General features: G+C 46.0%; 1 protein-coding gene across 6 annotated transcripts in view; it reads right to left on the bottom strand.

Annotated features, from left to right (window-relative positions):
- LOC110529374 (rho-associated protein kinase 2) overlaps positions 1-27,318 on the bottom strand; it is a 64,983-nt gene that overhangs the window by 24,200 nt on the left and 13,465 nt on the right. For all 6 annotated transcript variants that reach the window (XR_005052775.1, XR_005052776.1, XM_036984758.1 and 3 more), the window contains exons 2-8: positions 26,967-27,048; positions 17,535-17,635; positions 16,411-16,548; positions 16,053-16,313; positions 12,770-12,914; positions 12,264-12,402; positions 3,923-4,014 (exon numbers count right to left, since the gene is read on the bottom strand). Coding sequence is in view for 4 of the 6 variants with exons in the window: in XM_036984758.1 (XP_036840653.1) it covers positions 3,923-4,014; positions 12,264-12,402; positions 12,770-12,914; positions 16,053-16,313; positions 16,411-16,548; positions 17,535-17,635; positions 26,967-27,048 (958 nt within the window). In the remaining 2 variants the exon portion in view is untranslated. The remainder of the gene's footprint in view (positions 1-3,922; positions 4,015-12,263; positions 12,403-12,769; positions 12,915-16,052; positions 16,314-16,410; positions 16,549-17,534; positions 17,636-26,966; positions 27,049-27,318) is intronic.

Genomic DNA, 27,318 nt, shown 5'->3' with positions numbered 1-27,318 from the left:
AACCCACCACTCCTCTCTCCCCCTACAGTGCCCTCTTTGTGCCCCAACACACACTGTTGCCTTTCACACACCTAAACACACTCTAGGAGAGAGAGAACTAACTCCCCTTCTGCTCTTTTAAAGGCCTCCATCTGTACAGTAGGCGGACAGAAATGTGTCAAGGGGCCAGGAGGCGAAAGCTGAGACGAGCCCAGTTGCTCGACAACCTATAAAGATGTCACTACTGGCTAGGGAACTAAGTGGCCATGTTGGATCTTATTTCTTCAACAGGATCCATTCTGGCTCCAGGCAAAGAGAACCAAGTCAAGACAGCACCCTCAGTAGGGAGAGATCAATAGATGGTGGACAAATGGGAGAGAGAGAAAAATGAGAAAGTGAGCAATAAAAGAGGGAATGAAAGAAAAAGAAAAAGCGAAAAGCAACAGCTGTGCGGTGAGACTGGAGAGAGACAGACACGGTCCCAGCTCCCGGGAGCCAATTGCGGCATGGCTTTCCCAGCATGCTCCTGATAGCGGGTAGGCTAATGACAGGCAGCTGTGGCCACAGTAAGAGTTGAGAGAGGAGGGAGCGACCGCCCTCAAATCTGATCTGGGGCTGGTGCAGTGGTTCTGGGGTGCCCCTCTTATTACTCCTGCAAGCACATAGGGGGCTATCTCTGTCCCCTCCCTTGCTCCATCATTGGACAGGGTGCTTACTAGCACACACAGGCTGTGTCCCAAATGTCACTCCATTCCCTATATAGGGCACTCTACCTTTGACCAGGGCCAATAAGGAATCCCATAGTGCACTACTTTTGACCAGAGCACTATGTAGGGAATAGAGTGCCATTTGATAGGCAGACCCAGTCTCCCACATCCAAGAGTTTTACAGCTTTATTTCAGGCAACAGTCAGAAATGGGGCTTCAGCATGCTAGCTAACGAGCAGACTAGAGAGTGACGCTGCCTTCCCATTCTCCACCCTTATCCACCTGCAAACTTCCTCCCATTGTTTTGGCAATGGTGGAAACTTTCCCCAGCCAATGCTTACACAAATCTGCACTTTTAAATCCATGATGGATTCATATAGTAAGTGCTATAGTAACGGGAGACAATGGGCTGACTATAGCATGGGGGAACCCATTAGAACACTGTTACTATAGCGTGGGGGAACCCAACAGAAGAACACTGATACTATAGTGTGGGGGAACCCAACAGAAGAACACTGATACTATAGCGTGGGGGAACCCAACAGAAGAACACTGATACTATAGCGTGGGGGAACCCAACAGAAGAACACTGATACTATAGCGTGGGGGAACCCAACAGAAGAACACTGATACTATAGCGTGGGGGAACCCAACAGAAGAACACTGATACTATAGCGTGGGGGAACCCAACAGAAGAACACTGATACTATAGCGTGGGGGAACCCAACAGAAGAACACTGATACTATAGCGTGGGGGAACCCAATAGAAGAACACTGATACTATAGGGTGGGGGAACCCATTAGAACACTGATACTATAGGGTGGGGGAACCCATTAGAACACTGATACTATAGCGTGGGGGAACCCAATAGAAGAACACTGATACTATAGCGTGGGGGAACCCATTAGAACACTGATACTATAGCGTGGGAGAACCCATTAGAACACTGATACTATAGTGTGGGGGAACCCAACAGAAGAACACTGATACTATAGCGTGAGCAAACCCAACAGAAGAACACTGATACTATAGCGTGAGGGAACCCATTAGAACACTGATACTATAGCGTGGGGGAACCCAATAGAAGAACACTGATACTATAGCGTGAGGGAACCCATTAGAACACTGATACTATAGCGTGAGGGAACCCATTAGAACACTGATACTATAGCGTGGGGGAACCCATTAGAACACTGATACTATAGCGTGAGGGAACCCATTAGAACACTGATACTATAGCGTGGGGGAACCCAACAGAAGAACACTGATACTATAGCGTGGGAGAACCCAACAGAACACTGATACTATAGCGTGGGGGAACCCAACAGAAGAACACTGATACTATAGTGTGGGGGAACCCAATAGAAGAACACTGATACTATAGCGTGGGAGAACCCAACAGAACACTGATACTATAGCGTGGGGGAACCCAACAGAAGAACACTGATACTATAGCGTGGGAGAACCCATTAGAACACTGATACTATAGTGTGGGGGAACCCAACAGAAGAACACTGATACTATAGTGTGGGAGAACCCAACAGAACACTGATACTATAGCGTGAGCAAACCCAACAGAAGAACACTGATACTATAGCGTGAGGGAACCCATTAGAACACTGATACTATAGCGTGGGGGAACCCAATAGAAGAACACTGATACTATAGCGTGGGGGAACCCAATAGAAGAACACTGATACTATAGCGTGAGGGAACCCATTAGAACACTGATACTATAGCGTGAGGGAACCCATTAGAACACTGATACTATAGCGTGAGGGAACCCAATAGAAGAACACTTCGTGCTCAGTCCCCTCCTTTACTCCCCATTCACTCATGACTGCACGACCAGGCACGACTCCAACACCATCATTAAGTTTGCTGATGACACAACAGGTGTAGGCCTGATCACTGATAACGACGAGACAGCCTATAGGGAGGTCAGAGACCTGGCCGTGTGGTGCCAGGACAACAACCTCTCCCTCAACGTGATCAAGACAAACAAGGTGATTGTGGACTACAGGAAAAAGAGGACTGAGCCCTCCACCATTCTCATCGACGGGGCTGTAGTGGAACAGGTTGAGAGCGTCAAGTTTCTAGGTGTCCACATCGCCAACAAACTTACACCGTCCAAGCACACCAAGACAGTCGTGAAGAGGGCACGACAAAACCTATTCCCCCTCAGGAGACTGAAAATATTTAGCATGGACCCTCAGATCCTCAAAAGGTTCTACAGCTGCACCATCGAGAGCATCCTGACTGGTTGCATCACTGCTTGGTATGGCAACTGCTCGGCCTTCCGACCGCAAGGCACTACAGAGGGTAGTGCGAACGGCCCAGTACATCACTGGGGACAAGCTTCCTGCCATCCAGGACCTCTATACCAGGCGGTGTCAGAGGAAGGCCCTAAAAATTGCCAAAGACTCCAGCCACCCTAGTCATAGACTGGTCTCTCTGCTATCGCACGGCAAGCGGTACCGGAGCGCCAGATCTAGGTCCAAGATGCTTCTAAACAGCTTCTACCCCCAAGCCATACAACTCCTGAACATCTAGTCAAATGGCTACCCAGTCTAGTTGCATTGTCCCCCCCCTTTCCAACGTTTCTCTGTGTGTGTGTGTGTGTGTGTGTGTGTGTGTGTGTGATCCCACCGTAGTACTTTCAATAGATTTGTCACATGATATCAAAATCAGTGAGGATGGAAGGATTGAGCAGCCCAAGTACATACTCCTCACCAAGCATGAATCTGTGTAGCATTACACAGTGTAGTATGCTGTAATGAGCGATTAGTAATAGTTCAGTATACATCAAGAGTAGGAGTGCTGATCCAGGATCTGTTTTCACTTTTAGATCACAATGAATAAGATAACATGGACAGCAGGAAAGAGCTGATCCTAGATCAGCATTCCTACTCTGAGACGAGTCATAGTGAACACACAGCCTCTGGCCATGCAGGGTTGTGCTGCAGTGCTGATGATAGACACGTGACTGTTCTGCTCAGTCTCTGCTGATAGAGTTGAGATTCAGGCTCCCTACATGGGAATGAACTGTAGTGTCAAGTCATGACAATAACAAGTTGGGTGATGGAGAGACAGATTGGGAAGGAGACAGAGAGACAGAGAGACAGAGAGAGAGGGGCAGACAGGCACACACACACACAAATAACCACACACACACAGTATGACTGAAGACATACACACACAAATACACACGGTTTGACTGAACACACACACTTACTCTCTTGGATGGTGTCGAAGGTCCACTGGTCGTTCGTGAAGAAGGGGTGTCTCTTGATCTCCTCCACGCCGTTCCTCCCCAGACGCACCTCCCTGTACATAGCCAATGGGACGGAGCGGTCAGAGAGCGGTCACTCACTCAAACGTGGAAATTGACCGCAACATGAACACAAAGCAAAGCGCCACTTTGCTCCACACAGCTGGAGTGACCACTAGCCCACTAGGCACTGACCACAGTCCACAGATTGGCCCGGCTGGACCGCCTCACGACCACTGCAGCGGTCAGTAACGGCCAGTAGAACAGTAAGAGTAATGATACGAGAGAATGTAGATCCAGGAAGTTACACAGGAGCAAAGTAGGGACCAGACTAGTCAACAACACTACTGACACACCACTACTATATCTACTGCTGCAATTCCCTCCCTCCTCTTCCCATCTGGCCTCCCTCCCTCTTCTGCCACAGGGTGCAGGGCCAGAGGGGTGCGGCAGTTTGGACTGCCACGTGTGGGACATTCCAGACTCAGCCAAAAGGAACAGAGCAAGGGAGGGGTGTGCCCCACTAGAAAACATGATGGGAGAGACCATGGCAGACACACAGAGCATGTCCCGAAGCTCAGAATACTGAGGTGAGAGTGAATATGAAAGAGCTATAGGGTAATACAGAAAGAGAAATATGGAGAGAGAGAGAGAGAGCATACCAAAACAACAAGAGGGCCGAATGCCAAAGAGAGAAAAACAGAAATGTGGGGAAAAAAGAGAGATGGGGAGGGACAGGATTAAGAGAGAGAGTTGACTGAGCTGGTGAGTAGAGAGAGAGTTGACTGACTGAGCTGGTGAGCTGGTGAGTAGAGAGAGAGTGGACTGACTAAGCTGGTGAGTAAGAGAGAGAGTTGACTGACTGAGCTGGTGAGTAGAGAGAGAGTTGATGGGACTGGTCCTTACTGACTGACTGACTGACTGAGCTGGTGAGTAGAGAGAGTTGGTGGGACTGGTCCTTACTGACTGAGCTGGTGAGTAGAGAGAGAGTTGGTGGGACTGGTCCTTACTGACTGAGCTGGTGAGTAAAGAGAGTTGATGGGACTGGTCCTTACAGACTGACTGACTGAGCTGGTGAGTAGAGAGAGAGTTGGTGGGACTGGTCCTTACTGACTGACTGAGCTGGTGAGTAGAGAGAGAGTTGGTGGGACTGGTCCTTACTGACTGATGGAGTGAGCTGGTGAGTCGAGAGAGTTGGTGGGACTGGTCCTTACTGACTGATGGAGTGAGCTGGTGATTAGAGAGAGAGTTGATGGGACTGGTCCTTACTGACTGACTGACTGACTGACTGAGCTGGTGAGTAGAGAGAGAGTTGATGGGACTGGTCCTTACTGACTGAGCTGGTGAGTAGAGAGAGTTGATGGGACTGGTCCTTACTGACTGACTGACTGACTGACTGACTGACTGACTGACTGACTGAGCTGGTGGGACTGGTCCTTACTGACTGATGGAGTGAGCTGGTGAGTAGAGAGAGAGTTTGTGGGACTGGTCCTTACTGACTGACTGACTGACTGACTGAGCTGGTGAGTAGAGAGAGTTGATGGGACTGGTCCTTACTGACTGAGCTGGTGAGTAGAGAGAGTTGATGGGACTGGTCCTTACTGACTGACTGACTTAGCTGGTGAGTAGAGAGAGAGAGAGTTGGTGGGACTGGTCCTTACTGACTGACTGACTGACTGACTGACTGACTGACTGAGCTGGTGGGACTGGTCCTTACTGACTGATGGAGTGAGCTGGTGAGTAGAGAGAGAGTTTGTGGGACTGGTCCTTACTGACTGACTGACTGACTGACTGAGCTGGTGAGTAGAGAGAGTTGATGGGACTGGTCCTTACTGACTGAGCTGGTGAGTAGAGAGAGTTGATGGGACTGGTCCTTACTGACTGACTGAGCTGGTGAGTAAAGATAGTTGGTGGGACTGGTCCTTACTGACTGACTGAGCTGGTGAGTAAAGAGAGAGTTGGTGGGACTGGTCCTTACTGACTGACTGACTGACTGACAGCTGGTGAGTAGAGAGAGTTGGTGGGACTGGTCCTTACTGACTGAACTGGTGAGTAGAGAGAGTTGGTGGGACTGGTCCTTACTGACTGAGCTGGTGAGTAGAGAGAGTTGGTGGGACTGGTCCTTACTGACTGACTGACTGACTGACAGCTGGTGAGTAGAGAGAGTTGGTGGGACTGGTCCTTACTGACTGAACTGGTGAGTAGAGAGAGTTGGTGGGACTGGTCCTTACTGACTGAACTGGTGAGTAGAGAGAGTTGGTGGGACTGGTCCTTACTGACTGAGCTGGTGAGTAGAGAGAGAGTTGGTGGGACTGGTCCTGACTGACTGAACTGGTGAGTAGAGAGAGAGTTGGTGGGACTGGTCCTGACTGACTGAACTGGTGAGTAGAGAGAGAGTTGGTGGGACTGGTCCTGACTGACTGAACTGGTGAGTAGAGAGAGAGTTGGTGGGACTGGTCCTTACTGACTGAGCTGGTGAGTAGAGAGAGAGAGAGAGTTGGTGGGACTGGTCCTTACTGACTGACTGAGCTGGTGAGTAGAGAGAGAGTTGGTGGGACTGGTCCTTACTGACTGATGGAGTGAGCTGGTGAGGGAGTCAGTGAACCACAGTGTGTAATGGTCCTGCTACACTATAGCCATCGGGCGTCCGGCATTGCCATCAGTGATCAGATGTTGAGGAAATTATTCCTTTTGGTTGCATATGGCCTCAACTATACACCACTGGTTATTTAACTAACATTTATGAAGTTAAGAAGCTACAAGTACTAGCTAGCTTGCTAGCTACATTGACTAGCTAGGTTCACAATGTAAACAAAAGCAACTTGTGTAGTTAGAGGATAATTTAGTACAACCATCAGCAACAATTGAATGAACACAAAGCTATTGTACTTACACATAATGGATGAAAATGGTACAGTACAGTAGGGGCAAAGTACCAAAATGTCATACTGTAGTAAAAGTAGAGATACCTTAATAGAAAATGACTCAAGTAAAAGTGAAAGTCACCCAGTAAAATACTACTTGAGTAAGTCTAAAAGTATTAAAATATACTTAAGTATTAAAAGTATAAATCATTGCAAATTCCTTATATTAAGCAAATCAGACAGCACAATTATTCTTTTATTTTTTATATATGGATATCCAGGGGCTTTCCTGTCCTGCTAAGCATTCAAAATGTAACGAGTACTTTTGGGTGTCAGGGAAAATGTATGGAGAAGAAAGTACATTATTTTCTTTAAGAATGTAGTGGAGTAAAAGTAACGTCACATTGAGACGACACTGATGGCAAAACCCATGGTGGAGCTGAGCAGTTAGCATGACAGAGGGGGAATAAGTATGAGTCAGTGTGTAGCAACGTTATTATAGTTGGGGTATAATATTCATTTTTATTTCCATTCATTTTTTTTTTAAACAGTTGTTTCAGTTAGTTTTCAGACTTGATTTACCATTTTTTATTTAGTTTATTTGATTGAAAACATTTCTATTTCATTTTTATATGATTTATTTTCAGTGTTGTAGGCCTATATGTGTTGTAGGCCTATAATTTGTTTTTGTGATGCCACTTCTTGCCACTGAGGGGCAGTAATACACAAGGTGATGGGCCAGGACCCTAGACTTGGATAGACATAACATCTCTATATCTCTCATGATGGCGTCTGTGAGAGTACGCGCAGTGCCATTAAGGCCATCTCCATCTTGGAAATAACTATCTGTCAAGACAATATACTAAATTGGCTGATCCCTCCTGATGACCCAGCTGTCATGACTCCAACCAGTTCATCAGGAGGCATCAGCCAATGAAGTTGGAAGTTCCGCTCAGTTGACTAAATCAAAATGGCGAAGGGCCTCAATGGCGCTGCCCATGCCAACACAGTCTTTAGGCCACTAGAGGACTCTGTACAACTCCATGGCCAGGATATAGGTTTGGTTAGGTTTAAATGATAAAACAATCCTAATACGACTTGGATTTAAAGGATAAGCGCCTGGACTGGTGGAAGAAACAAGGTGTAAGGAAACTCTTAACCATGTTTACATCAATCCAATGCTTTTTTATTTTCGTTAGTAGTAGATGTAAGAACAAAGTTTATCTGACAGAGAGAGAGAGGAAAACAACAACAAATGAAGTCATAGCACACGTGACCTGTTATGTTATGTAATATTAAAGATGCATCACTGACTACCCTCTTCAAATTGGGTTAATAAAAACATCAACAGCAGTAAAAACACAATACAACACTTCTTCAGAAATCCATCCGTTCACAGCCAGCCAGCGTGAGTGTGTGTGTGTTTCTGTTCAACCAAACGAGATTGTCTGCTGCATCTTCAAGAAGACCCTGCATTCCAGAGGAGGTGGTCCTTTGGTTTCTCAAGCCTGATGACAGGCTGAATATTCTCTCCACGAGCGCTTGGGATACAGGGGCAGAAACCAGACCCAGTGCCACAGGGCACAGCTTTGGATAAACAGCCATCCTTGCCTGACAGAACTGGAGAGGTGACTGTAAACATGCCCACCTTCACAGCAGACTGTGACCACAGACACAATGGTCAATGCAAGGAAGCTATATTTCTGATGAAATGTGGTCAAGATGGTTTCAATATGCTGGCATCTTTCAGGGATCCTGCTGCTCCACAGCTGCACTCTGATTTGCTGAAGTATAAGACTCTGCTTCCCTCATCAGTGGCTCCATCTCTGTTGAACAAAGTGCCAGAGACCCACTTGGGTCATCAGGCAAGCTGCTGCAGGGGTTGGCTTGAAGTTGGCTGCCAGACGATTCAGTATGCATGCGAAGCGCTCCCACAGTGACTTCAGGAGGACCCGGGACAACTGTTTGGCAACAGTAGTTGACTGAAAGTGTGCCTCAAGGTAGAGAAGGCACGGCACACCACATCAGACAGCGTCTGGCTGTCAGTTTGAAGCTGGTCAGCGTGGATTGCGAACGGCTCCAGCAACTTAACAAGCTGTTCTACCTTGGCCCAGTCCAGTCTGTGCTCACCCTGTTAGTTAGTGATACTGATGCACAAGCTAGGCCTATTTGAAACGTTGCCATCTACTGGCAGCCTTTACCCAACAGAGTCCGAAGCTTAAAAACCCATTCAAAATAAAACCCTTCAAAACCCCAACTGATTTTTAGAAGAAAAAAACAAATAATAATTTGTGGTTTTTATTTTACGTGGTTTTGCAGTCAAAGATAATAGTTTCAGTATAGTTTATTTCAGTTTACTAAGTAGTTTTTTTTATTTTAGTTTCAGTTTACTATAATAACCTTAGTTTGCGTAGGGCATGTGTGTGTGTGTATGGGTGTGTGTGCATCTCAGTGTGTATGTGAGTGTGTGTGTGGTGAGAGAGACTGCAGAGTGAGTGAGAGAATGTAAACAGAGGGGAAGGGGAGTATAAGACAGGCATTGTGTGGCAACAGAAAGGGTGTTTGACGTCTACTATACCGCTAATGTCCCAGCTTCTCATTAACCTCTACTCCTATCAACTACTACTACTATACCGCTAATGTCCCAGCCTCTCATTAACCTCTACTCCCATCAACTACTACTACTATGATGCTAAGTATAATCATTAACCTCTACTCCCATCAACTACTACTACTATGATGCTAAGTATAATCCTTCACCTCTACTCCTATCAACTACTATGATCCTAAGTATCTAATAGCCATTAACAAAGAATCGCTCACTCAGGTGTTCATCTTTTCTGGTCCCAGTTTAAACTAAGAACAACTTTGTTAGTTGTTCAATGCTTAACAACAATATTTGTAGTGTTCATAAGCACTACATTGATACTTCACATATCATTTAAGCAAATTCATAATACAGTTGAAGTCAGAAGTTTACATACACTTAGGTTGGAGTCATAAAACTTGTTTTTCAACCACTCCACAAATTTCCTGTTAACAAACTATAGTTTTGGCAAGTCGGTTAGGACATCTACTTTGTGCACGACACAAGTCATTTTCCCAACAATTGGTTTACAGACATATTATTTCACTTAATATTCACTGTATCACAATTCCAGTGTGTCAGAAGTTTACATACACTAAGTTGACTGTGCCTTTAAACAGCTTGGAAAATTCCCGAAAATGATGTCATGGCTTTAGAAGCATCTGATAGGCTAATTGACATCATTTGAGTCAATTGGAGGTGTACCTGTGGATGTATTTCAAGGCCTACCTTCAAACTCAGTGCCTCTTTGCTTGACATCATGGGAAAATTAAAAGAAATCAGCCAAGACCTCAGGAAAAAAAATGGTAGACCACAAGTCTGGTTCATCCTTGGGAGCAATTTCAAAATGCCTGAAGGTACCACGTTCATCTGTACAAACAATAGTATGCAAGTATAAGTAAACACCATGGGACCACACAGCCGTCATACCGCTCAGGAAGGAGACGGGTTCTGTCTCCTAGAGAAGAACGTACTTTGGTGCGAAAAGTGCAAATCAATCCCAGAACAGCAGCAAAGGACCTTGTGAAGATGCTGGAGGAAACCGGTACAAAAGTATCTACAGTGCCTTGCGAAAGTATTCGGCCCCCTTGAACTTTGCGACCTTTTGCCACATTTCAGGCTTCAAACATAAAGATATAAAACTGTATTTTTTTGTGAAGAATCAACAACAAGTGGGACACAATCATGAAGTGGAACGACATTTATTGGATATTTCAAACTTTTTTAACAAATCAAAAACTGAAAAATTGGGTGTGCAAAATTATTCAGCCCCTTTACTTTCAGTGCAGCAAACTCTCTCCAGAAGTTCAGTGAGGATCTCTGAATGATCCAATGTTGACCTAAATGACTAATGATGATAAATACAATCCACCTGTGTGTAATCAAGTCTCCGTATAAATGCACCTGCACTGTGATAGTCTCAGAGGTCCGTTAAAAGCGCAGAGAGCATCATGAAGAACAAGGAACACACCAGGCAGGTCCGAGATACTGTTGTGAAGAAGTTTAAAGCCGGATTTGGATACAAAAATATTTCCCAAGCTTTAAACATCCCAAGGAGCACTGTGCAAGCGATAATATTGAAATGGAAGGAGTATCAGACCACTGAAAATCTACCAAGACCTGGCCGTCCCTCTAAACTTTCAGCTCATACAAGGAGAAGACTGATCAGAGATGCAGCCAAGAGGCCCATGATCACTCTGGATGAACTGCAGAGATCTACAGCTGAGGTGGGAGACTCTGTCCATAGGTCAACAATCAGTCGTATATTGCACAAATCTGGCCTTTATGGAAGAGTGGCAAGAAGAAAGCCATTTCTTAAAGATATCCATAAAAAGTGTTGTTTAAAGTTTGCCACAAGCCACCTGGGAGACACACCAAACATGTGGAAGAAGGTGCTCTGGTCAGATGAAACCAAAATTGAACTTTTTGGCAACAATGCAAAACGTTATGTTTGGCGTAAAAGCAACACACCATCCCCACTGTCAAACATGGTGGTGGCAGCATCATGGTTTGGGCCTGCTTTTCTTCAGCAGGGACAGGGAAGATGGTTAAAATTGATGGGAAGATGGATGGAGCCAAATACAGGACCATTCTGGAAGAAAACCTGATGGAGTCTGCAAAAGACCTGAGACTGGGAAGGAGATTTGTCTTCCAACAAGACAATGATCCAAAACATAAAGCAAAATCTACAATGGAATGGTTCAAAAATAAACATATCCAGGTGTTAGAATGGCCAAGTCAAAGTCCAGACCTGAATCCAATCGAGAATCTGTGGAAAGAACTGAAAACTGCTGTTCACAAATGCTCTCCATCCAACCTCACTGAGCTCGAGCTGTTTTGCAAGGAGGAATGGGAAATAATTTCAGTCTCTCGATGTGCAAAACTGATAGAGACATACCCCAAGCGACTTACAGCTGTAATCGCAGCAAAAGGTGGCGCTACAAAGTATGAACTTAAGGGGGCTGAATAATTTTGCACGCCCAATTTTTCAGTTTTTGATTTGTTAAAAAGGTTTGAAATATCCAATAAATGTCGTTCCACTTCATGATTGTGTCCCACTTGTTGTTGATTCTTCACAAAAAAATACAGTTTTATATCTTTGTTTGAAGCCTGAAATGTGGCAAAAGGTCGCAAAGTTCAAGGGGGCCGAATACTTTCGCAAGGCACTGTATATCCACAGTAAAACGAGTCCTACTAGGCTACATAACCTTATGTCTGGTGCTCTGCAAAATGTGGCATGACCAGCTCCTCTCATTTAGTAAGTAACAGCCTCCACAGGAAAGTGTGAAAAAAAGAGATCACACTTTGAAGGAGCCGAGTGGTCAGACCGGTCACGGGGTCAAACATACTGTACCTGTCAGACAGGAAGGCACAGATGAGGTCCTTGGTATCATTGGACATCTGCACATTATCAGGGAAGTTGAGGTTATTCTTGTGATCCATGATCTTCCCGTATGTTCCTACTAGTGACTCAGCATAAAATGGGGTGTCGCCTAAAAAGAGAGGTGAAATTTAAAATATGTTTTTGGGCTTTTGTTAGGCTTTACAGGGGAGGTTAAACTAGCTTCAATAAACACAAATAGCCTAGTAGTGTGACCACTGGGTTTAAACCTAGGTGTACGGCATGCCACAAGACTGTTAGCCCGCTGAGCTAAATCCAAGACATTAGCTCAGGGAGCTAACACAAGTCTTGAGGTCTCAGGCAAGGTTACATATCACCCGAGCGGGGTTAATCAAACCATCTTTAGTCGCTTAGCCCCAATCCAAATGACAAAATTAAGAGAATTAACATTAGCAGGTCAACGGTCCAATTGAGATCCTGAAAACCGTTCTGATTCAGGATCAGAGAAACTCACTCACCGACCAGCATCTCAAAGATGAACACCCCCACGGACCACCAGTCACACTCGCGGCCGTAGTAGCCGTCCCCCCCCTGGGACTTGAGCACCTCAGGGGAGATGTAGTCCGGAGTCCCCACTGCTGTGTCACAGTGGACCATGCCTGTCTGGAATGAGAGAGACGTGCAGACGGAGAGGCAGGCGGGGAGACAGGCAGACAGAGACAGAGACATTGTTAAAGTAGGTCAACTAAACAGTGAAACATATTGGGCCAGTGTGCCAGACATAGATTAAGCCTAGTCCTAAGAAGCACTTTTAATGGTGACTCTGATTTTTAGTCCAGGACTAAGCCTAATCTGTGTTTTATTTATTTAACCTTTATTTAACCAGGTAGGCCAGTTGAGAACAAGTTCTCATTTACAACTGCGACCTGACCAAGATAAAGCAAAGCAGTGCAACAAAAACAACACAAAGTTACACATAAACAAATGTACGGTCAATAACACAAAAGATAAGGAAAAATAGACAAATCTATGTTCAGTGTGAGCAAATGTAGAAGAGTAGGGAGATAAGGCAATACATAGGCCGTAGAGGCAAAAATAATTACAATTTAGCATTAACACTGGAGTGATAGATGTGCAGATGATGATGTGCAAGTAGAGATACTGGGGTGCAAAAGAGCAAGAGGGTAAGTAATGATATGGGGATGAGGTAGTCGGGTGTGCTATTTACAGATTGGCTGAGTACAGATACAGTGATCAGTAAGCTGCTCTGACAGCTGATGCTTAAAGTTAGAGAGGGAGATAAGACTCCAGCTTCAAAGATTTTTGAAATTTGTTCCAGTCATTGGCAGCAGAGAACTGGAAGGAAAGGCGGCCATAGGAAGTGCTGGCTTCGGGGGTGACCAGTGAGATATACCTGCTGGAGCGCGTGGCTGTTGCTATGGTTACCAGTGAGCGGGGCTTAAGGCGGGGCTTTACCTAGCAAAGACTTAGATGACCTGGAGCCAGTGGGTTTGGCGACAAATATGAAGCGTGGGCCAGCCAACGAGAGTGTACAGGTCACAGTGGTGGGTAGAATGTGGGCTTTGGTGACAAAACGGATGGCACTATGATAGACTGCATCCAATTTGTTGAGTAGAGTGTTGGGGGCTATTTTGTAAATGACATTGCCGAAGTACAGGATCTGCAGGATAGTCAGTTTTACGAGGGTATATTTGGGGGCATGAGTGAAGGAGGCTTTGTTGCGAAATAGGAAGCAGATTCTAGATTTAATTTTGGATTGGAGATGCTTAATGTGAGTCTGGAAGGAGAGTTTACAGTCTAACCAGACACTTAGGTATTTGTAGTTGTCCACATATTCTAGGTCAGAACTGTCCAGCGTAGTGATGCTAGTCGGGCCGGAGGGTGCGGGCAGCAATCGGTTGAAGAGCTAGTTTTACTAGCATTTAAAAGCAGGTGGAGGACACGGAAGGAGTGTTGTATGGCGTTGAAGCTCGTTTGGAGGTTAGTTAACGCAGCGTCCAAAGAAGGGCCAGATGTATACAGAATGGTGTCGTTTGCGTAGAGGTGGATCAGAGAATCACCAGCAGCGAGAGCGACCTCATTGATATATACAGAGAAAAAGAGTCGGCCCAAGAATTGAACCCTGTGGCACCCCCATAGAGACTGCCAGAGGTCTGGACAACAGGCCCTCCGATTTGACACACTGAACTCTATCTGAGAAGTGGTTGGTGAACCAGGCGAGGCAGTCATTTGAGAAACCAAGGCTGTTGAGTCTGCTGATAAGAATGTGGTGATTGACAGAGTCGAAAGCCTTGGCCAGGTCGATGAAGACGGCTGCACAGTACTGTCTTCTATCGATGGTGGTTATGATATCGTTTAGTACCTTGAGCGTGGCTGAGGTGCACCCGTTACCGTCTCGGAAATCAGATTACATAGTGGAGAAGGTAAGGTGGGATTCGAAATGGTTGGTGATCTGTTTATTAACTTGGCTTTCGAAGATTTTAGAAAGTTGGGGGTGCTGAGATGTTGGCCAGGGTAGGGGTAGCCAGGGGGAAAGCATGGCCAGCCATGGAAAAATGCTTATTGAAATTATCGATTATTGTAGATTTATCAGTGGTGACAGTGTTTCCTATCCTCAGTGCAGTGGGCAGCTGGGAGGAGGTGCTCTTATTCTACATGGACTTTACAGTGTCCCAAAACTTTTTGGAATTAGTGCTACAGGAAGCAAATTTCTGTTTGAAAAAGCTAGCCTTAGCTTTCCTACCTGCCTGTGTATATTGGTTCCTGACTTCCCTGAAAAGTTGCATATCACGGGGGCTATTTGATGCTAATGCAGAACGCCGCAGGATGTTTTTGTGCTGGTCAAGGGCAGTCAGGTCTGGAATGAACCAAGGGCTATATTTGTTCTTAGTTCTACATTTTTTGAAAGGAGCATGCTTATTTAAGATGGTGAGGAAAGCACTTTTAAAGAACAACCAGGCATCCTCTACTGACGGGATGAGGTCAATATCCTTCCAGGATACCCCCGGCCAGGTCGATTAGAAAGGCCTGCCTTCTGAAGTGTTTTAGGGAGCGTTTGATAGTGATGAGGGGTGGTCATTTGACTGCAGACCCAGTACGCACACAGGCAATGAGGAAGTGATCGCTGAGATCCTAGTTGAAGACAGCAGATGTATATTTAGAGGGCAGGTTGTTCAGTATGTGTCTGGGAAACCGGCCCATTAAATTTGTCAAAGACCTTTTTGGCACAGCTTACCTGTCCTGTAAGTCATGATTCAGCAACTTAACCTGATGGACTTTCTATGTGGAAATTGACACTAAACAATTCATAATCTGACCACATGGTGGTGCACTGGAGCAGTGAAATTCCCCCAAACCCAGATTTTAGCAGTAGACAGTTCATCACCTTGGAAATAGTCTAAAATGAGCTCATGTTAAAATTAAAAGTTACAGAAGAAAGCAGAAAAAAAAGTAAGGTCTAGGGCTTGAGTTTGGTGTTTCAGACAAAATTACCATAACAAGACCATTTCGGGTTAGGATGACGTCTCACTCAGAAAACCCCCACAGCCCAGTCTAGGCCCTGGACCAGTGCTTCCCAGTCCTGGGGACCCGAAGGGGTGCACATTTAGGTTTTTTCCTTAGCACTAACACACCTGATTCAAGTGAAGGCTTGATGACGAGTTGATTCGAATGTGTTAGTGCTAAGGCAAAACAACTAAATGTGAGCCCCTTTGGCTCCCCAGGACCAGGTAGCACTTCCCTAGACCCTCAGCCAATTCTCCAACTCCCCTGCAAACTCACAGAGTCCATCTTCATGCAGGTGCCAAAGTCAGCCAGCTTGAGGTGGCCATTTTGGTCCAGTAGTATGTTGTCCGGTTTCACATCGCGGTGGATGAAACCCATAGAGTGGATGGCATCTAGCGCCAGCACCACCTCGGCAGTGTAGAAACGGACCCACTTCTCTGGCATGTCGTAGTTCATGGTCAGGGTGACCAGATCTCCACCAGGCATATACTCCATCACCATGTAGAGGTGGAGGTCATCTTGGAAAGCACAGCACAGCTGGAAAACACATATCACAACAATAAAAGCTTGACTGACATTTGGAGTATGTGAGAGGTGTGTGTACTGTACGTGTATGAGTGCAAGTCTCTCTCACCTGGACGACCCAGGGGCTGTTGGAGAAGGCCATGATGTCTCTCTCCTCCCAGAAGAAGGCGGAGTCAGAGCGTTTGATCATCTCAAACTTGCTCAGCTGTTTCATGGCGTACACCTTCTGAGACGCCTTGTGGCGGACCTGGAGGACGGGAGGTACATTTTTTATTTCACCTTTATTTAACCTCACAAGTCAGTTAAGAACAAATTCTTATTTACAATGCCGGCCTACCAAAAGGCAAAAGGCCTCCTGTTGGGACGGGGGCTGGGATTAAAAGGACAAAACACACATCATGATGACACAACACTACATTGAGAGACATAAGACAACAACATAGCAAGGCAGCAACACAACAAGGCAGCAACACATAACACAGCATGGTAGCAACACAACATGACAACATGGTAGCAGCACAAAACATGGTTCAAACATTATTGGGCACAGACAACAGCAAAGGGCAAGAAGGTAGAGACAACAATACATCACACAAAGCAGCCACAACTGTCAGTGTCCATGATTGAGTCTTTAAATTTAGAGATTGAGATGACGAGGTATAAGATTACACACACGGCCACACACACACGGCCACACACACACTTTATTTATACAAGTAGTAGACGCTACTGAGATTCAAGATTTTTTTTACGAGGGAAACCGTCAAAAGAAAGCAGTATAAACACACATTCATAACATAGTCACCAGTAGACAAGATACAATGTCACTTTGACTGTGACAAAGTGGCAGAGAATGCCATTGAAGGCCCTTGATAACATAAAGTCCTGCAAACAACATGACAACACACAAAAAAAAACACAAGACACCCACAGGACAACATGTACACACAGATCGACCAGCCCCCCCCCCCCCCCCTCTTCACACAAGACTTCAGACACAAAATGAATCTTTCCAACACACATATACACACACGACCTGTCTAAACATGCCTTTATTACAAGGTACACAGAACCTGAAAAATACACAAAGAAAAACATGCAGACAGACAGGCACCTGGAAGGGGGAGACACGAACGCAAGAGCTCACAGAGGCAGTGAGGAATGTAAATGTTCTTCATCTGTTTGTGTATCATTGTATCTTTGTGCCACAAACACACGGAGGGAGTTTCTCACCAGTTGCACCTCTCCATAGGCTCCTCTGCCGATCATCTTGACCTTGTCAAAGTCCTCCAGTTTGATCTGCAGGTCCCGCATCTTAACCATGGCCTTCTCATCTACAGGACAGACAGAGGTCAGAGGTCAAATGGGTTACCTTGCAAACAGAGGCCCACGCAAACGGTTGCGTTCAAAGGAGAGGTCAGCAAGGGCCTCACAGAGGTCAAATACCTTTGCAGTTGTACCAGTGGTTAGTTACCTTAACTTGCCCGTCTACCTGTGTTGTGTCGCCAATTGCTACAGTAAAGGTGATATATGTTTGGCGTCGGGTTTCATACTGGTTATTATATAGTCTTCTGATATGAAATATTGCAAGGCAGGGTTGATACAGAAACTGTAGTTAATTGTTATAAACCTGGAACTAAGGGAGAGGTTGTACATTCACACTGGCAAAACAATCCAATGGCAGAACACTCTTGGTCGACAGTGCACCCGAGTGCAGAATAATTGATCAATTTACGAATGCACTTAGTTCTGTTATGACAGGTGTCAGTAAACAGCGGCTAAAAACATAATTAAATTGTTGCCAGTAGCACGGTTACAGTCACTAGGTGAGTAAAATGATCAGAATATATTCAGAATAAGTTCTTCTCTCATTACAAGAGCTTGGAACTACACTGAGTGTACAAAACATTAAGGACACAGGCTCTTTCCATGACCGACTGACCAGGTGAATCTGGATGAAAGCTATGACCCCTTATTGATGTCACTTGTCACTTTAAAATCCGTGTAGATGAATTTAAACCTTGAGACAATTGAGACATGGGTTGTATGTGTGCCATTCAGAAGGCTAATGGGCAAGACAAAAGATCCTTTGAACAGGGTATGATAGTAAGTGTCTGGCGCACCAGTTTGAGTCAAGAACTACAACGCTTCTGGGGTTTTCCACACTCAACCGTTTCCAGTGTGTATCAAGAATGGTCTACCACCCAAAGGACATCCAGCCAACTTGACACATTATTGGAGTAAACATGGGCCAGCATCCCTTTGGAATGCTTCAGACACCTTGTACAGTCCATTCCCCCAGTCAGCAATGTTGATCTTGCATTCTTTTGAACTTAACATGAATTGGGGTATTTAGAGTACTATATAGCTTGAGAACATTAAAACAGAACAAAGCTATGTCAATAACTAAATTGACAAAAATGCAGATCACCATTTTAGTGCCAAGCTTTTGATTGGCACAAATTCCAGACACAAATCTAGCACAGACTGGAATATGTTCCGGGATTCTTCCGATGGCATTGGGTAGTAAACCACATCAGTCACTGGCTTCATCAATAGGTCGTCCCCCACAGTGACCCTACGTACATACCCCAACCAGTAGCCATGGATTACAGGCAACATCCGCACTGAGCTAAAAGGGTAGAGCTGCCGCTTTCAAGCTTATAAGAAATCCCGCTATGTCTTCCGACGAACAATCAATCAAACAGGCAAAGCGTCAATACAGGACTAAGATTGAATCGTACAACACTGGCTCTGATGCTCGTTGGATGTGACAGGGCTTGCAAACTAATACAGACTACAAAGGGAAGCACAGCCGCGAGCTGCCCAGTGACACGAGCCTACCAGATGAGCTAAATTACTTCTATGCTCGCTTCGAAGCAAGTAACACTGAAACATGCATGTGAGCACCAGCTGTTCTGGACAACTGTGTGATCACGCTCTCCTTAGCCGATGTGACCATAACAGGTCAACATTCACAAGGCCTCTGGGCCAGATGGATTACCAGGATGTGTACTCCAAGCATGCACTGACCAACTGGCAAGTGTCTTCAATGACATTTTCAACCTCTCCCTGACTGAGTCTGTAATACCAACATGTTTCAAGCAGACCACCATAGTCCCTGTGCCCAAGAACACTAAGGTAACCTGCCTAAATGACTACCGACCCATAGCACTCACATCTGTAGCCATGAAGTGCTTTGCAAGGCTGGTCATGGCTCACATCAACACCCTTATCCCAGAAACCCTAGACCCACTCCAATTTGCATACCGCTCAAACAGATCCACAGATGATGCAGGTTCTATTGCACTCCACACTGCCCTTTCCCACCTGGACAAAAGGAACACCTATGTGAGAATGCTATTCATTGACTACAGCTCAGCGTTCAACACCATAGTGCGTTCAACACCATAAACAAGATCCTGGACTTCCTGATGGGCCACACCCAGGTGGTAATGGTAAGTAACAACACATCCGCCACGCTGATCCTCAACACGGGGGCCCCTCAGGGGTGCGTGCTCAGTCCCCTCCTGTACCCCGTTTACTCATGACTGCATGGCCAGGCACAACTCCATCATTAAGTTTACGGATTACACAACAGTGGTAGGCCTGATCACCGACAATGATGAGACAGCATACAGGGAGGTCAGAGACCTGGCCGTGTGGTGCCAGGATAACAACCTCTCCCTCAACATGATCAAGACAAACGAGATGATTGTGGACTAGAGGAAAAGTAGGACCGAGCACGCCCCCATTCTCATCGATGGGGCTGCAGTGGAGCAGGATCGAGAGTTTCAAGTTCCTTGGTGTCCACATCAACAACAAACTATCATGGTCCAAACACCAAGACAGTTGTGAAGAGGACACGACAAAGCCTATTCCCCCTCAGGAGACTGATAAGATTGGCATGAGCCCTCAGATCCTCAAAAAGTTTGACAGCTGCCCCATCGAGAGCATCTTGACTGGTTGCGTCACTGCCTGGTATGGCAACTTCTCGGCTTCCGACTGCAAGGTACTACAGAGGGTAGTGCATACAGCCCAGTACATCACTGGGGCCAAGCTTCCTGCCATCCAGGACCTCTATACCAAGCAGTGTCATAGGCCCTAAAAATTGTCAAAGACACCAGCCACCCAAGTCATAGACTGTTTTCTCTGCTACCGCACGACAAGCGGTACCAGAGTGCCAAGTCTAGGTCAAAAAGGCTTCTTAACAGCTTCTACCCCCAACCCATAAGACTCCTGAACAGCTAATCAAATGACTACCCAGACTATTTGCATTGCCCCCCTCTTTTATGCTGCCGCTACTCTGTTTATTATCTATGCATAGTCACTTTAACTCTACCTACATATTACCTCAATTACATCGACTAACCGGTGCCCCCGCACATTGACTCTGTACCGGTACCACCTGTATATAGCCTCCACATTGACTCTGTACCGGTACCACCTGTATATAGCCTCCACATTGACTCTGTACCGGTACCACCTGTATATAGCCTCCACATTGACTCTGTACCGGTACCACCTGTATATAGCCTCCACATTGACTCTGTACTGGTACCCCCTGTATAAAGCCTCCACATTGACTCTGTACTGGTACCCCCTGTATATAGCCTCCACATTGACTCTGTACTGGTACCCCCTGTATATAGCCTCCACATTGACTCTGTACTGGTACCCCCTGTATAAAGCCTCCACATTGACTCTGTACTGGTACCCCCTGTATATAGCCTCCACATTGACTCTGTACTGGTACCCCCTGTATAAAGCCTCCACATTGACTCTGTACTGGTACCCCCTGTATATAGCCTCCACATTGACTCTGTACCGGTACCACCTGTATATAGCCTCCACATTGACTCTGTACTGGTACCCCCTGTATAAAGCTTCCACATTGACTCTGTACCGGTACCCCCTGTATATAGCCTCCACATTGACTCTGTACCGGTACCCCCTGTATAAAGCCTCCACATTGACTCTGTACCGGTACCCCCTGTATAAAGCCTCCACATTGACTCTGTACCGGTACCCCCTGTATAAAGCCTCCACATTGACTCTGTACCGGTACCCCCTGTATATAGTCTCCACATTGACTCTGTACTGGTACCACCTGTATATAGCCTCCACATTGACTCTGTACCGGTACCACCTGTATAAAGCCTCCACATTGACTCTGTACCGGTACCCCCTGTATATAGTCTCCACATTGACTCTGTACTGGTACCACCTGTATATAGCCTCCACATTGAGTCTGTACTGGTACCCCCTGTATAAAGCCTCCACATTGACTCTGTACCGGTACCACCTGTATATAGTCTCCACATTGACTCTGTACTGGTACCACCTGTATATAGCCTCCACATTGACTCTGTACTGGTACCACCTGTATAAAGCCTCCACATTGACTCTGTACCGGTACCACCTGTATAAAGCCTCCACATTGACTCTGTACCGGTACCCCCTGTATATAGCCTCCACATTGACTCTGTACTGGTACCCCTGTATAAAGCCTCCACATTGACTCTGTACTGGTACCCCTGTATAAAGCCTCCACATTGACTCTGTACTGGTACCCCTGTATATAGCCTCCACATTGACTCTGTACTGGTACCCCTGTATAAAGCCTCCACATTGACTCTGTACTGGTACCCCTGTATAAAGCCTCCACATTGACTCTGTACTGGTACCCCTGTATAAAGCCTCCACATTGACTCTGTACTGGTACCCCCTGTATATAGCCTCCACATTGACTCTGTACCGGTACCCCCTGTATAAAGCCTCCACATTGACTCTGTACTGGTACCCCTGTATATAGCCTCCACATTGACTCTGTACTGGTACCCCTGTATAAAGCCTCCACATTGACTCTGTACTGGTACCCCTGTATAAAGCCTCCACATTGACTCTGTACTGGTACCCCTGTATAAAGCCTCCACATTGACTCTGTACTGGTACCCCTGTATAAAGCCTCCACATTGACTCTGTACTGGTACACCCTGTATATAACCTCCACATTGACTCTGTACTGGTACCCCTGTATAAAGCCTCCACATTGACTCTGTACTGGTACCCCTGTATAAAGCCTCCACATTGACTCTGTACTGGTACCCCCTGTATATAGCCTCCACATTGACTCTGTACTGGTACCCCCTGTATAAAGCCTCCACATTGACTCTGTACCGGTACCCCCTGTATATAGTCTCCACATTGACTCTGTACCGGTACCCCCTGTATAAAGCCTCCACATTGACTCTGTACTGGTACCCCTGTATAAAGCCTCCACATTGACTCTGTACTGGTACCCCTGTATAAAGCCTCCACATTGACTCTGTACTGGTACCCCCTGTATATAGCCTCCACATTGACTCTGTACTGGTACCCCCTGTATATAGCCTCCACATTGACTCTGTACCGGTACCCCCTGTATATAGCCTCCACATTGACTCTGTACTGGTACCCCCTGTATATAGCCTCCACATTGACTCTGTACCGGTACCCCCTGTATATAGCCTCCACATTGACTCTGTACCGGTACCCCCTGTATATAGCCTCCACATTGACTCTGTACTGGTACCCCTGTATAAAGCCTCCACATTGACTCTGTACTGGTACCCCCTGTATATAGCCTCCACATTGACTCTGTACCGGTACCCCCTGTATATAGCCTCCGCATTGACTCTGTACTGGTACCCCTGTATATAGCCTCCACATTGACTCTGTACTGGTACCCCCTGTATAAAGCCTCCACATTGACTCTGTACTGGTACCCCTGTATAAAGCCTCCACATTGACTCTGTACCGGTACCCCCTGTATATAGCCTCCACATTGACTCTGTACTGGTACCCCTGTATATAACCTCCACATTGACTCTGTACTGGTACCCCCTGTATAAAGCCTCCACATTGACTCTGTACTGGTACCCCCTGTATAAAGCCTCCACATTGACTCTGTACTGGTACCCCTGTATAAAGCCTCCACATTGACTCTGTACTGGTACCCCCTGTATAAAGCCTCCACATTGACTCTGTACTGGTACCCCTGTATAAAGCCTCCACATTGACTCTGTACTGGTACCCCCTGTATAAAGCCTCCACATTGACTCTGTACTGGTACCACCTGTATAAAGCCTCCACATTGACTCTGTACCGGTACCCCCTGTATATAGCCTCCACATTGACTCTGTACTGGTACCCCTGTATATAACCTCCACATTGACTCTGTACTGGTACCCCCTGTATAAAGCCTCCACATTGACTCTGTACTGGTACCCCCTGTATATAGCCTCCACATTGACTCTGTACTGGTACCCCCTGTATAAAGCCTCCACATTGACTCTGTACCAGTACCCCATGTATAAAGCCTCCACATTGACTCTGTACTGTTACCCCCTGTATATAGCCTCCACATTGACTCTGTACCGGTACCCCCTGTATAAAGCCTCCACATTGACTCTGTACTGGTACCCCCTGTATAAAGCCTCCACATTGACTCTGTACTGGTACCACCTGTATATAGCCTCCACATTGACTCTGTACTGGTACCCCCTGTATAAAGCTTCCACATTGACTCTGTACCGGTACCCCCTGTATATAGCCTCCACATTGACTCTGTACCGGTACCCCCTGTATAAAGCCTCCACATTGACTCTGTACTGGTACCCCCTGTATAAAGCCTCCACATTGACTCTGTACTGGTACCCCCTGTATAAAGCCTCCACATTGACTCTGTACTGGTACCCCTGTATAAAGCCTCCACATTGACTCTGTACTGGTACCCCTGTATAAAGCCTCCACATTGACTCTGTACTGGTACCCCCTGTATAAAGCCTCCACATTGACTCTGTACTGGTACCCCTGTATAAAGCCTCCACATTGACTCTGTACTGGTACCCCCTGTATAAAGCCTCCACATTGACTCTGTACTGGTACCCCCTGTATATAGCCTCCACATTGACTCTGTACTGGTACCCCCTGTATATAGCCTCCACATTGACTCTGTACTGGTACCCCCTGTATAAAGCCTCCACATTGACTCTGTACTGGTACCCCCTGTATAAAGCCTCCACATTGACTCTGTACTGGTACCCCCTGTATAAAGCCTCCACATTGACTCTGTACTGGTACCCCCTGTATATAGCCTCCACATTGACTCTGTACCGGTACCACCTGTATATAGCCTCCACATTGACTCTGTACTGGTACCCCCTGTATATAGCCTCCACATTGACTCTGTACTGGTACCACCTGTATAAAGCCTCCACATTGACTCTGTACTGGTACCCCTGTATAAAGCCTCCACATTGACTCTGTACTGGTACCCCCTGTATAAAGCCTCCACATTGACTCTGTACTGGTACCCCTGTATAAAGCCTCCACATTGACTCTGTACTGGTACCCCCTGTATATAGCCTCCACATTGACTCTGTACTGGTACCCCTGTATATAGCCTCCACATTGACTCTGTACTGGTACCCCCTGTATAAAGCCTCCACATTGACTCTGTACTGGTACCCCCTGTATAAAGCCTCCACATTGACTCTGTACTGGTACCCCCTGTATAAAGCCTCCACATTGACTCTGTACTGGTACCCCCTGTATATAGCCTCCACATTGACTCTGTACTGGTACCCCTGTATAAAGCCTCCACATTGACTCTGTACTGGTACCCCCTGTATAAAGCCTCCACATTGACTCTGTACTGGTACCCCTGTATAAAGCCTCCACATTGACTCTGTACTGGTACCCCCTGTATATAGCCTCCACATTGACTCTGTACTGGTACCCCTGTATATAGCCTCCACATTGACTCTGTACTGGTACCCCCTGTATAAAGCCTCCACATTGACTCTGTACTGGTACCCCCTGTATAAAGCCTCCACATTGACTCTGTACTGGTACCCCTGTATAAAGCCTCCACATTGACTCTGTACTGGTACCCCCTGTATATAGCCTCCACATTGACTCTGTACTGGTACCCCTGTATAAAGCCTCCACATTGACTCTGTACTGGTACCCCCTGTATATAGCCTCCACATTGACTCTGTACTGGTACCCCCTGTATATAGCCTCCACATTGACTCTGTACTGGTACCCCCTGTATAAAGCCTCCACATTGACTCTGTACTGGTACCCCCTGTATATAGCCTCCACATTGACTCTGTACTGGTACCCCCTGTATATAGCCTCCACATTGACTCTGTACCGGTACCCCCTGTATATAGCCTCCACATTGACTCTGTACCGGTACCCCCTGTATATAGCCTCCACATTGACTCTGTACCGGTACCCCCTGTATATAGCCTCCACATTGACTCTGTACTGGTACCCCCTGTATATAGCCTCCACATTGACTCTGTACCGGTACCCCCTGTATATAGCCTCCACATTGACTCTGTACCGGTACCCCCTGTATATAGCCTCCACATTGACTCTGTACTGGTACCCCCTGTATAAAGCCTCCACATTGACTCTGTACTGGTACCCCTGTATATAGCCTCCACATTGACTCTGTACTGGTACCCCTGTATATAGCCTCCACATTGACTCTGTACTGGTACCCCCTGTATATAGCCTCCACATTGACTCTGTACCGGTACCCCCTGTATATAGCCTCCACATTGACTCTGTACCGGTACCCCCTGTATATAGCCTCCACATTGACTCTGTACTGGTACCCCCTGTATAAAGCCTCCACATTGACTCTGTACTGGTACCCCTGTATATAGCCTCCACATTGACTCTGTACTGGTACCCCTGTATAAAGCCTCCACATTGACTCTGTACTGGTACCCCTGTATATAGCCTCCACATTGACTCTGTACTGGTACCCCTGTATATAGCCTCCACATTGACTCTGTACTGGTACCCCCTGTATAAAGCCTTGCTACTGTTATTTTACTGCTGCTCTTTAAATATTTGTTACTTTTATTTATTTTTTACAATTTCTTAAAACTGCATTGTTGTTTAAGGGCCTGTAAGTAAGCATTTCACTGTAAGGTCTACCTGTTGTATGTGACAAATACCATTTGATTTGCTTGATTTGATTTGCTTGAAGTTAAGCAACTTTAGCCAGTTAGCTTGGGTACTTGACTGCTGCTGTGAGGTCACAATGCTCGGATAAACCCTACTCCTCGGCCTGAGCCTCCAATGTTTTGCTCTGAACACTCCTGAGAGCGAAACGCTCTGAATTTACACAAGGACTATCTGACAACGCACTGAATTATGTATGGCCCAGAGCGCACTGACACATCCGAGTGAATTTACAAATGCACACTAAAGATGACAATGGATTACGATGTTGAAAGTAGCCAGGAATTAAGGAGATATGAAGTCGAGCAATATTAAATATAGAGCCATATTTATGTGCTCTGGATATCTCCATGCTTCAGCTGCGTTTAGATTAGATGGTACGAGATAGAGCATGAAGGTAAATGCCGTTGAACCTGGCAGTGAATGCCATCAGCCGCCACGGTAGATGGGACTTGGCGCCAGAGTTAAAATATTTGTACTTTTTCTACTGGATGTTGATTTGCACTGTTTCTGAATCACCATAGCAGCGCATACAACACACTTGCTTGCTTTTGCCATCTCCTTCTTCCTTGCTACCTCAGATAATGCAAAGCATCTTATTACCAAGGTCTGCCTCAAAGCAATGATATATCTTACATCTGTTTAAGAAGGCGTCTATGTTTTTGTTTTTCCGTAGCGCTGGGTAGTCCAAATCCAGGGCCAAGGCATTCATGGAATCCTGCGGAAAAAGTCAAATAAATCCAATCAATTTAATGTGTTTGAAATGGTTTTCATGCGTTATTATAGAATCTAATTAAGCCAATAATTCAGTTCACCTGCTAAATACAAGCTTAAAGGGCAAGTTCAGTGATTACATGTTTTCACATTTGTTTACTTACCTTGAAAGCTCATGATCAAAATATGTAAAATTGCTGAAATATCGCTATCAGTTTTAAATCTTTCTAACCAAAACGGTCTGTGTTCCGATATCCAAACAGTCATACTACTT

The sequence above is a fragment of the Oncorhynchus mykiss genome, chromosome 8 (genome assembly GCF_013265735.2).
Source record: "Oncorhynchus mykiss isolate Arlee chromosome 8, USDA_OmykA_1.1, whole genome shotgun sequence".
Taxonomy (NCBI): domain Eukaryota; kingdom Metazoa; phylum Chordata; class Actinopteri; order Salmoniformes; family Salmonidae; genus Oncorhynchus; species Oncorhynchus mykiss.
Note: the sequence above shows the minus strand (reverse complement) of the source record. Positions and strands in the feature narration are given on the sequence as shown.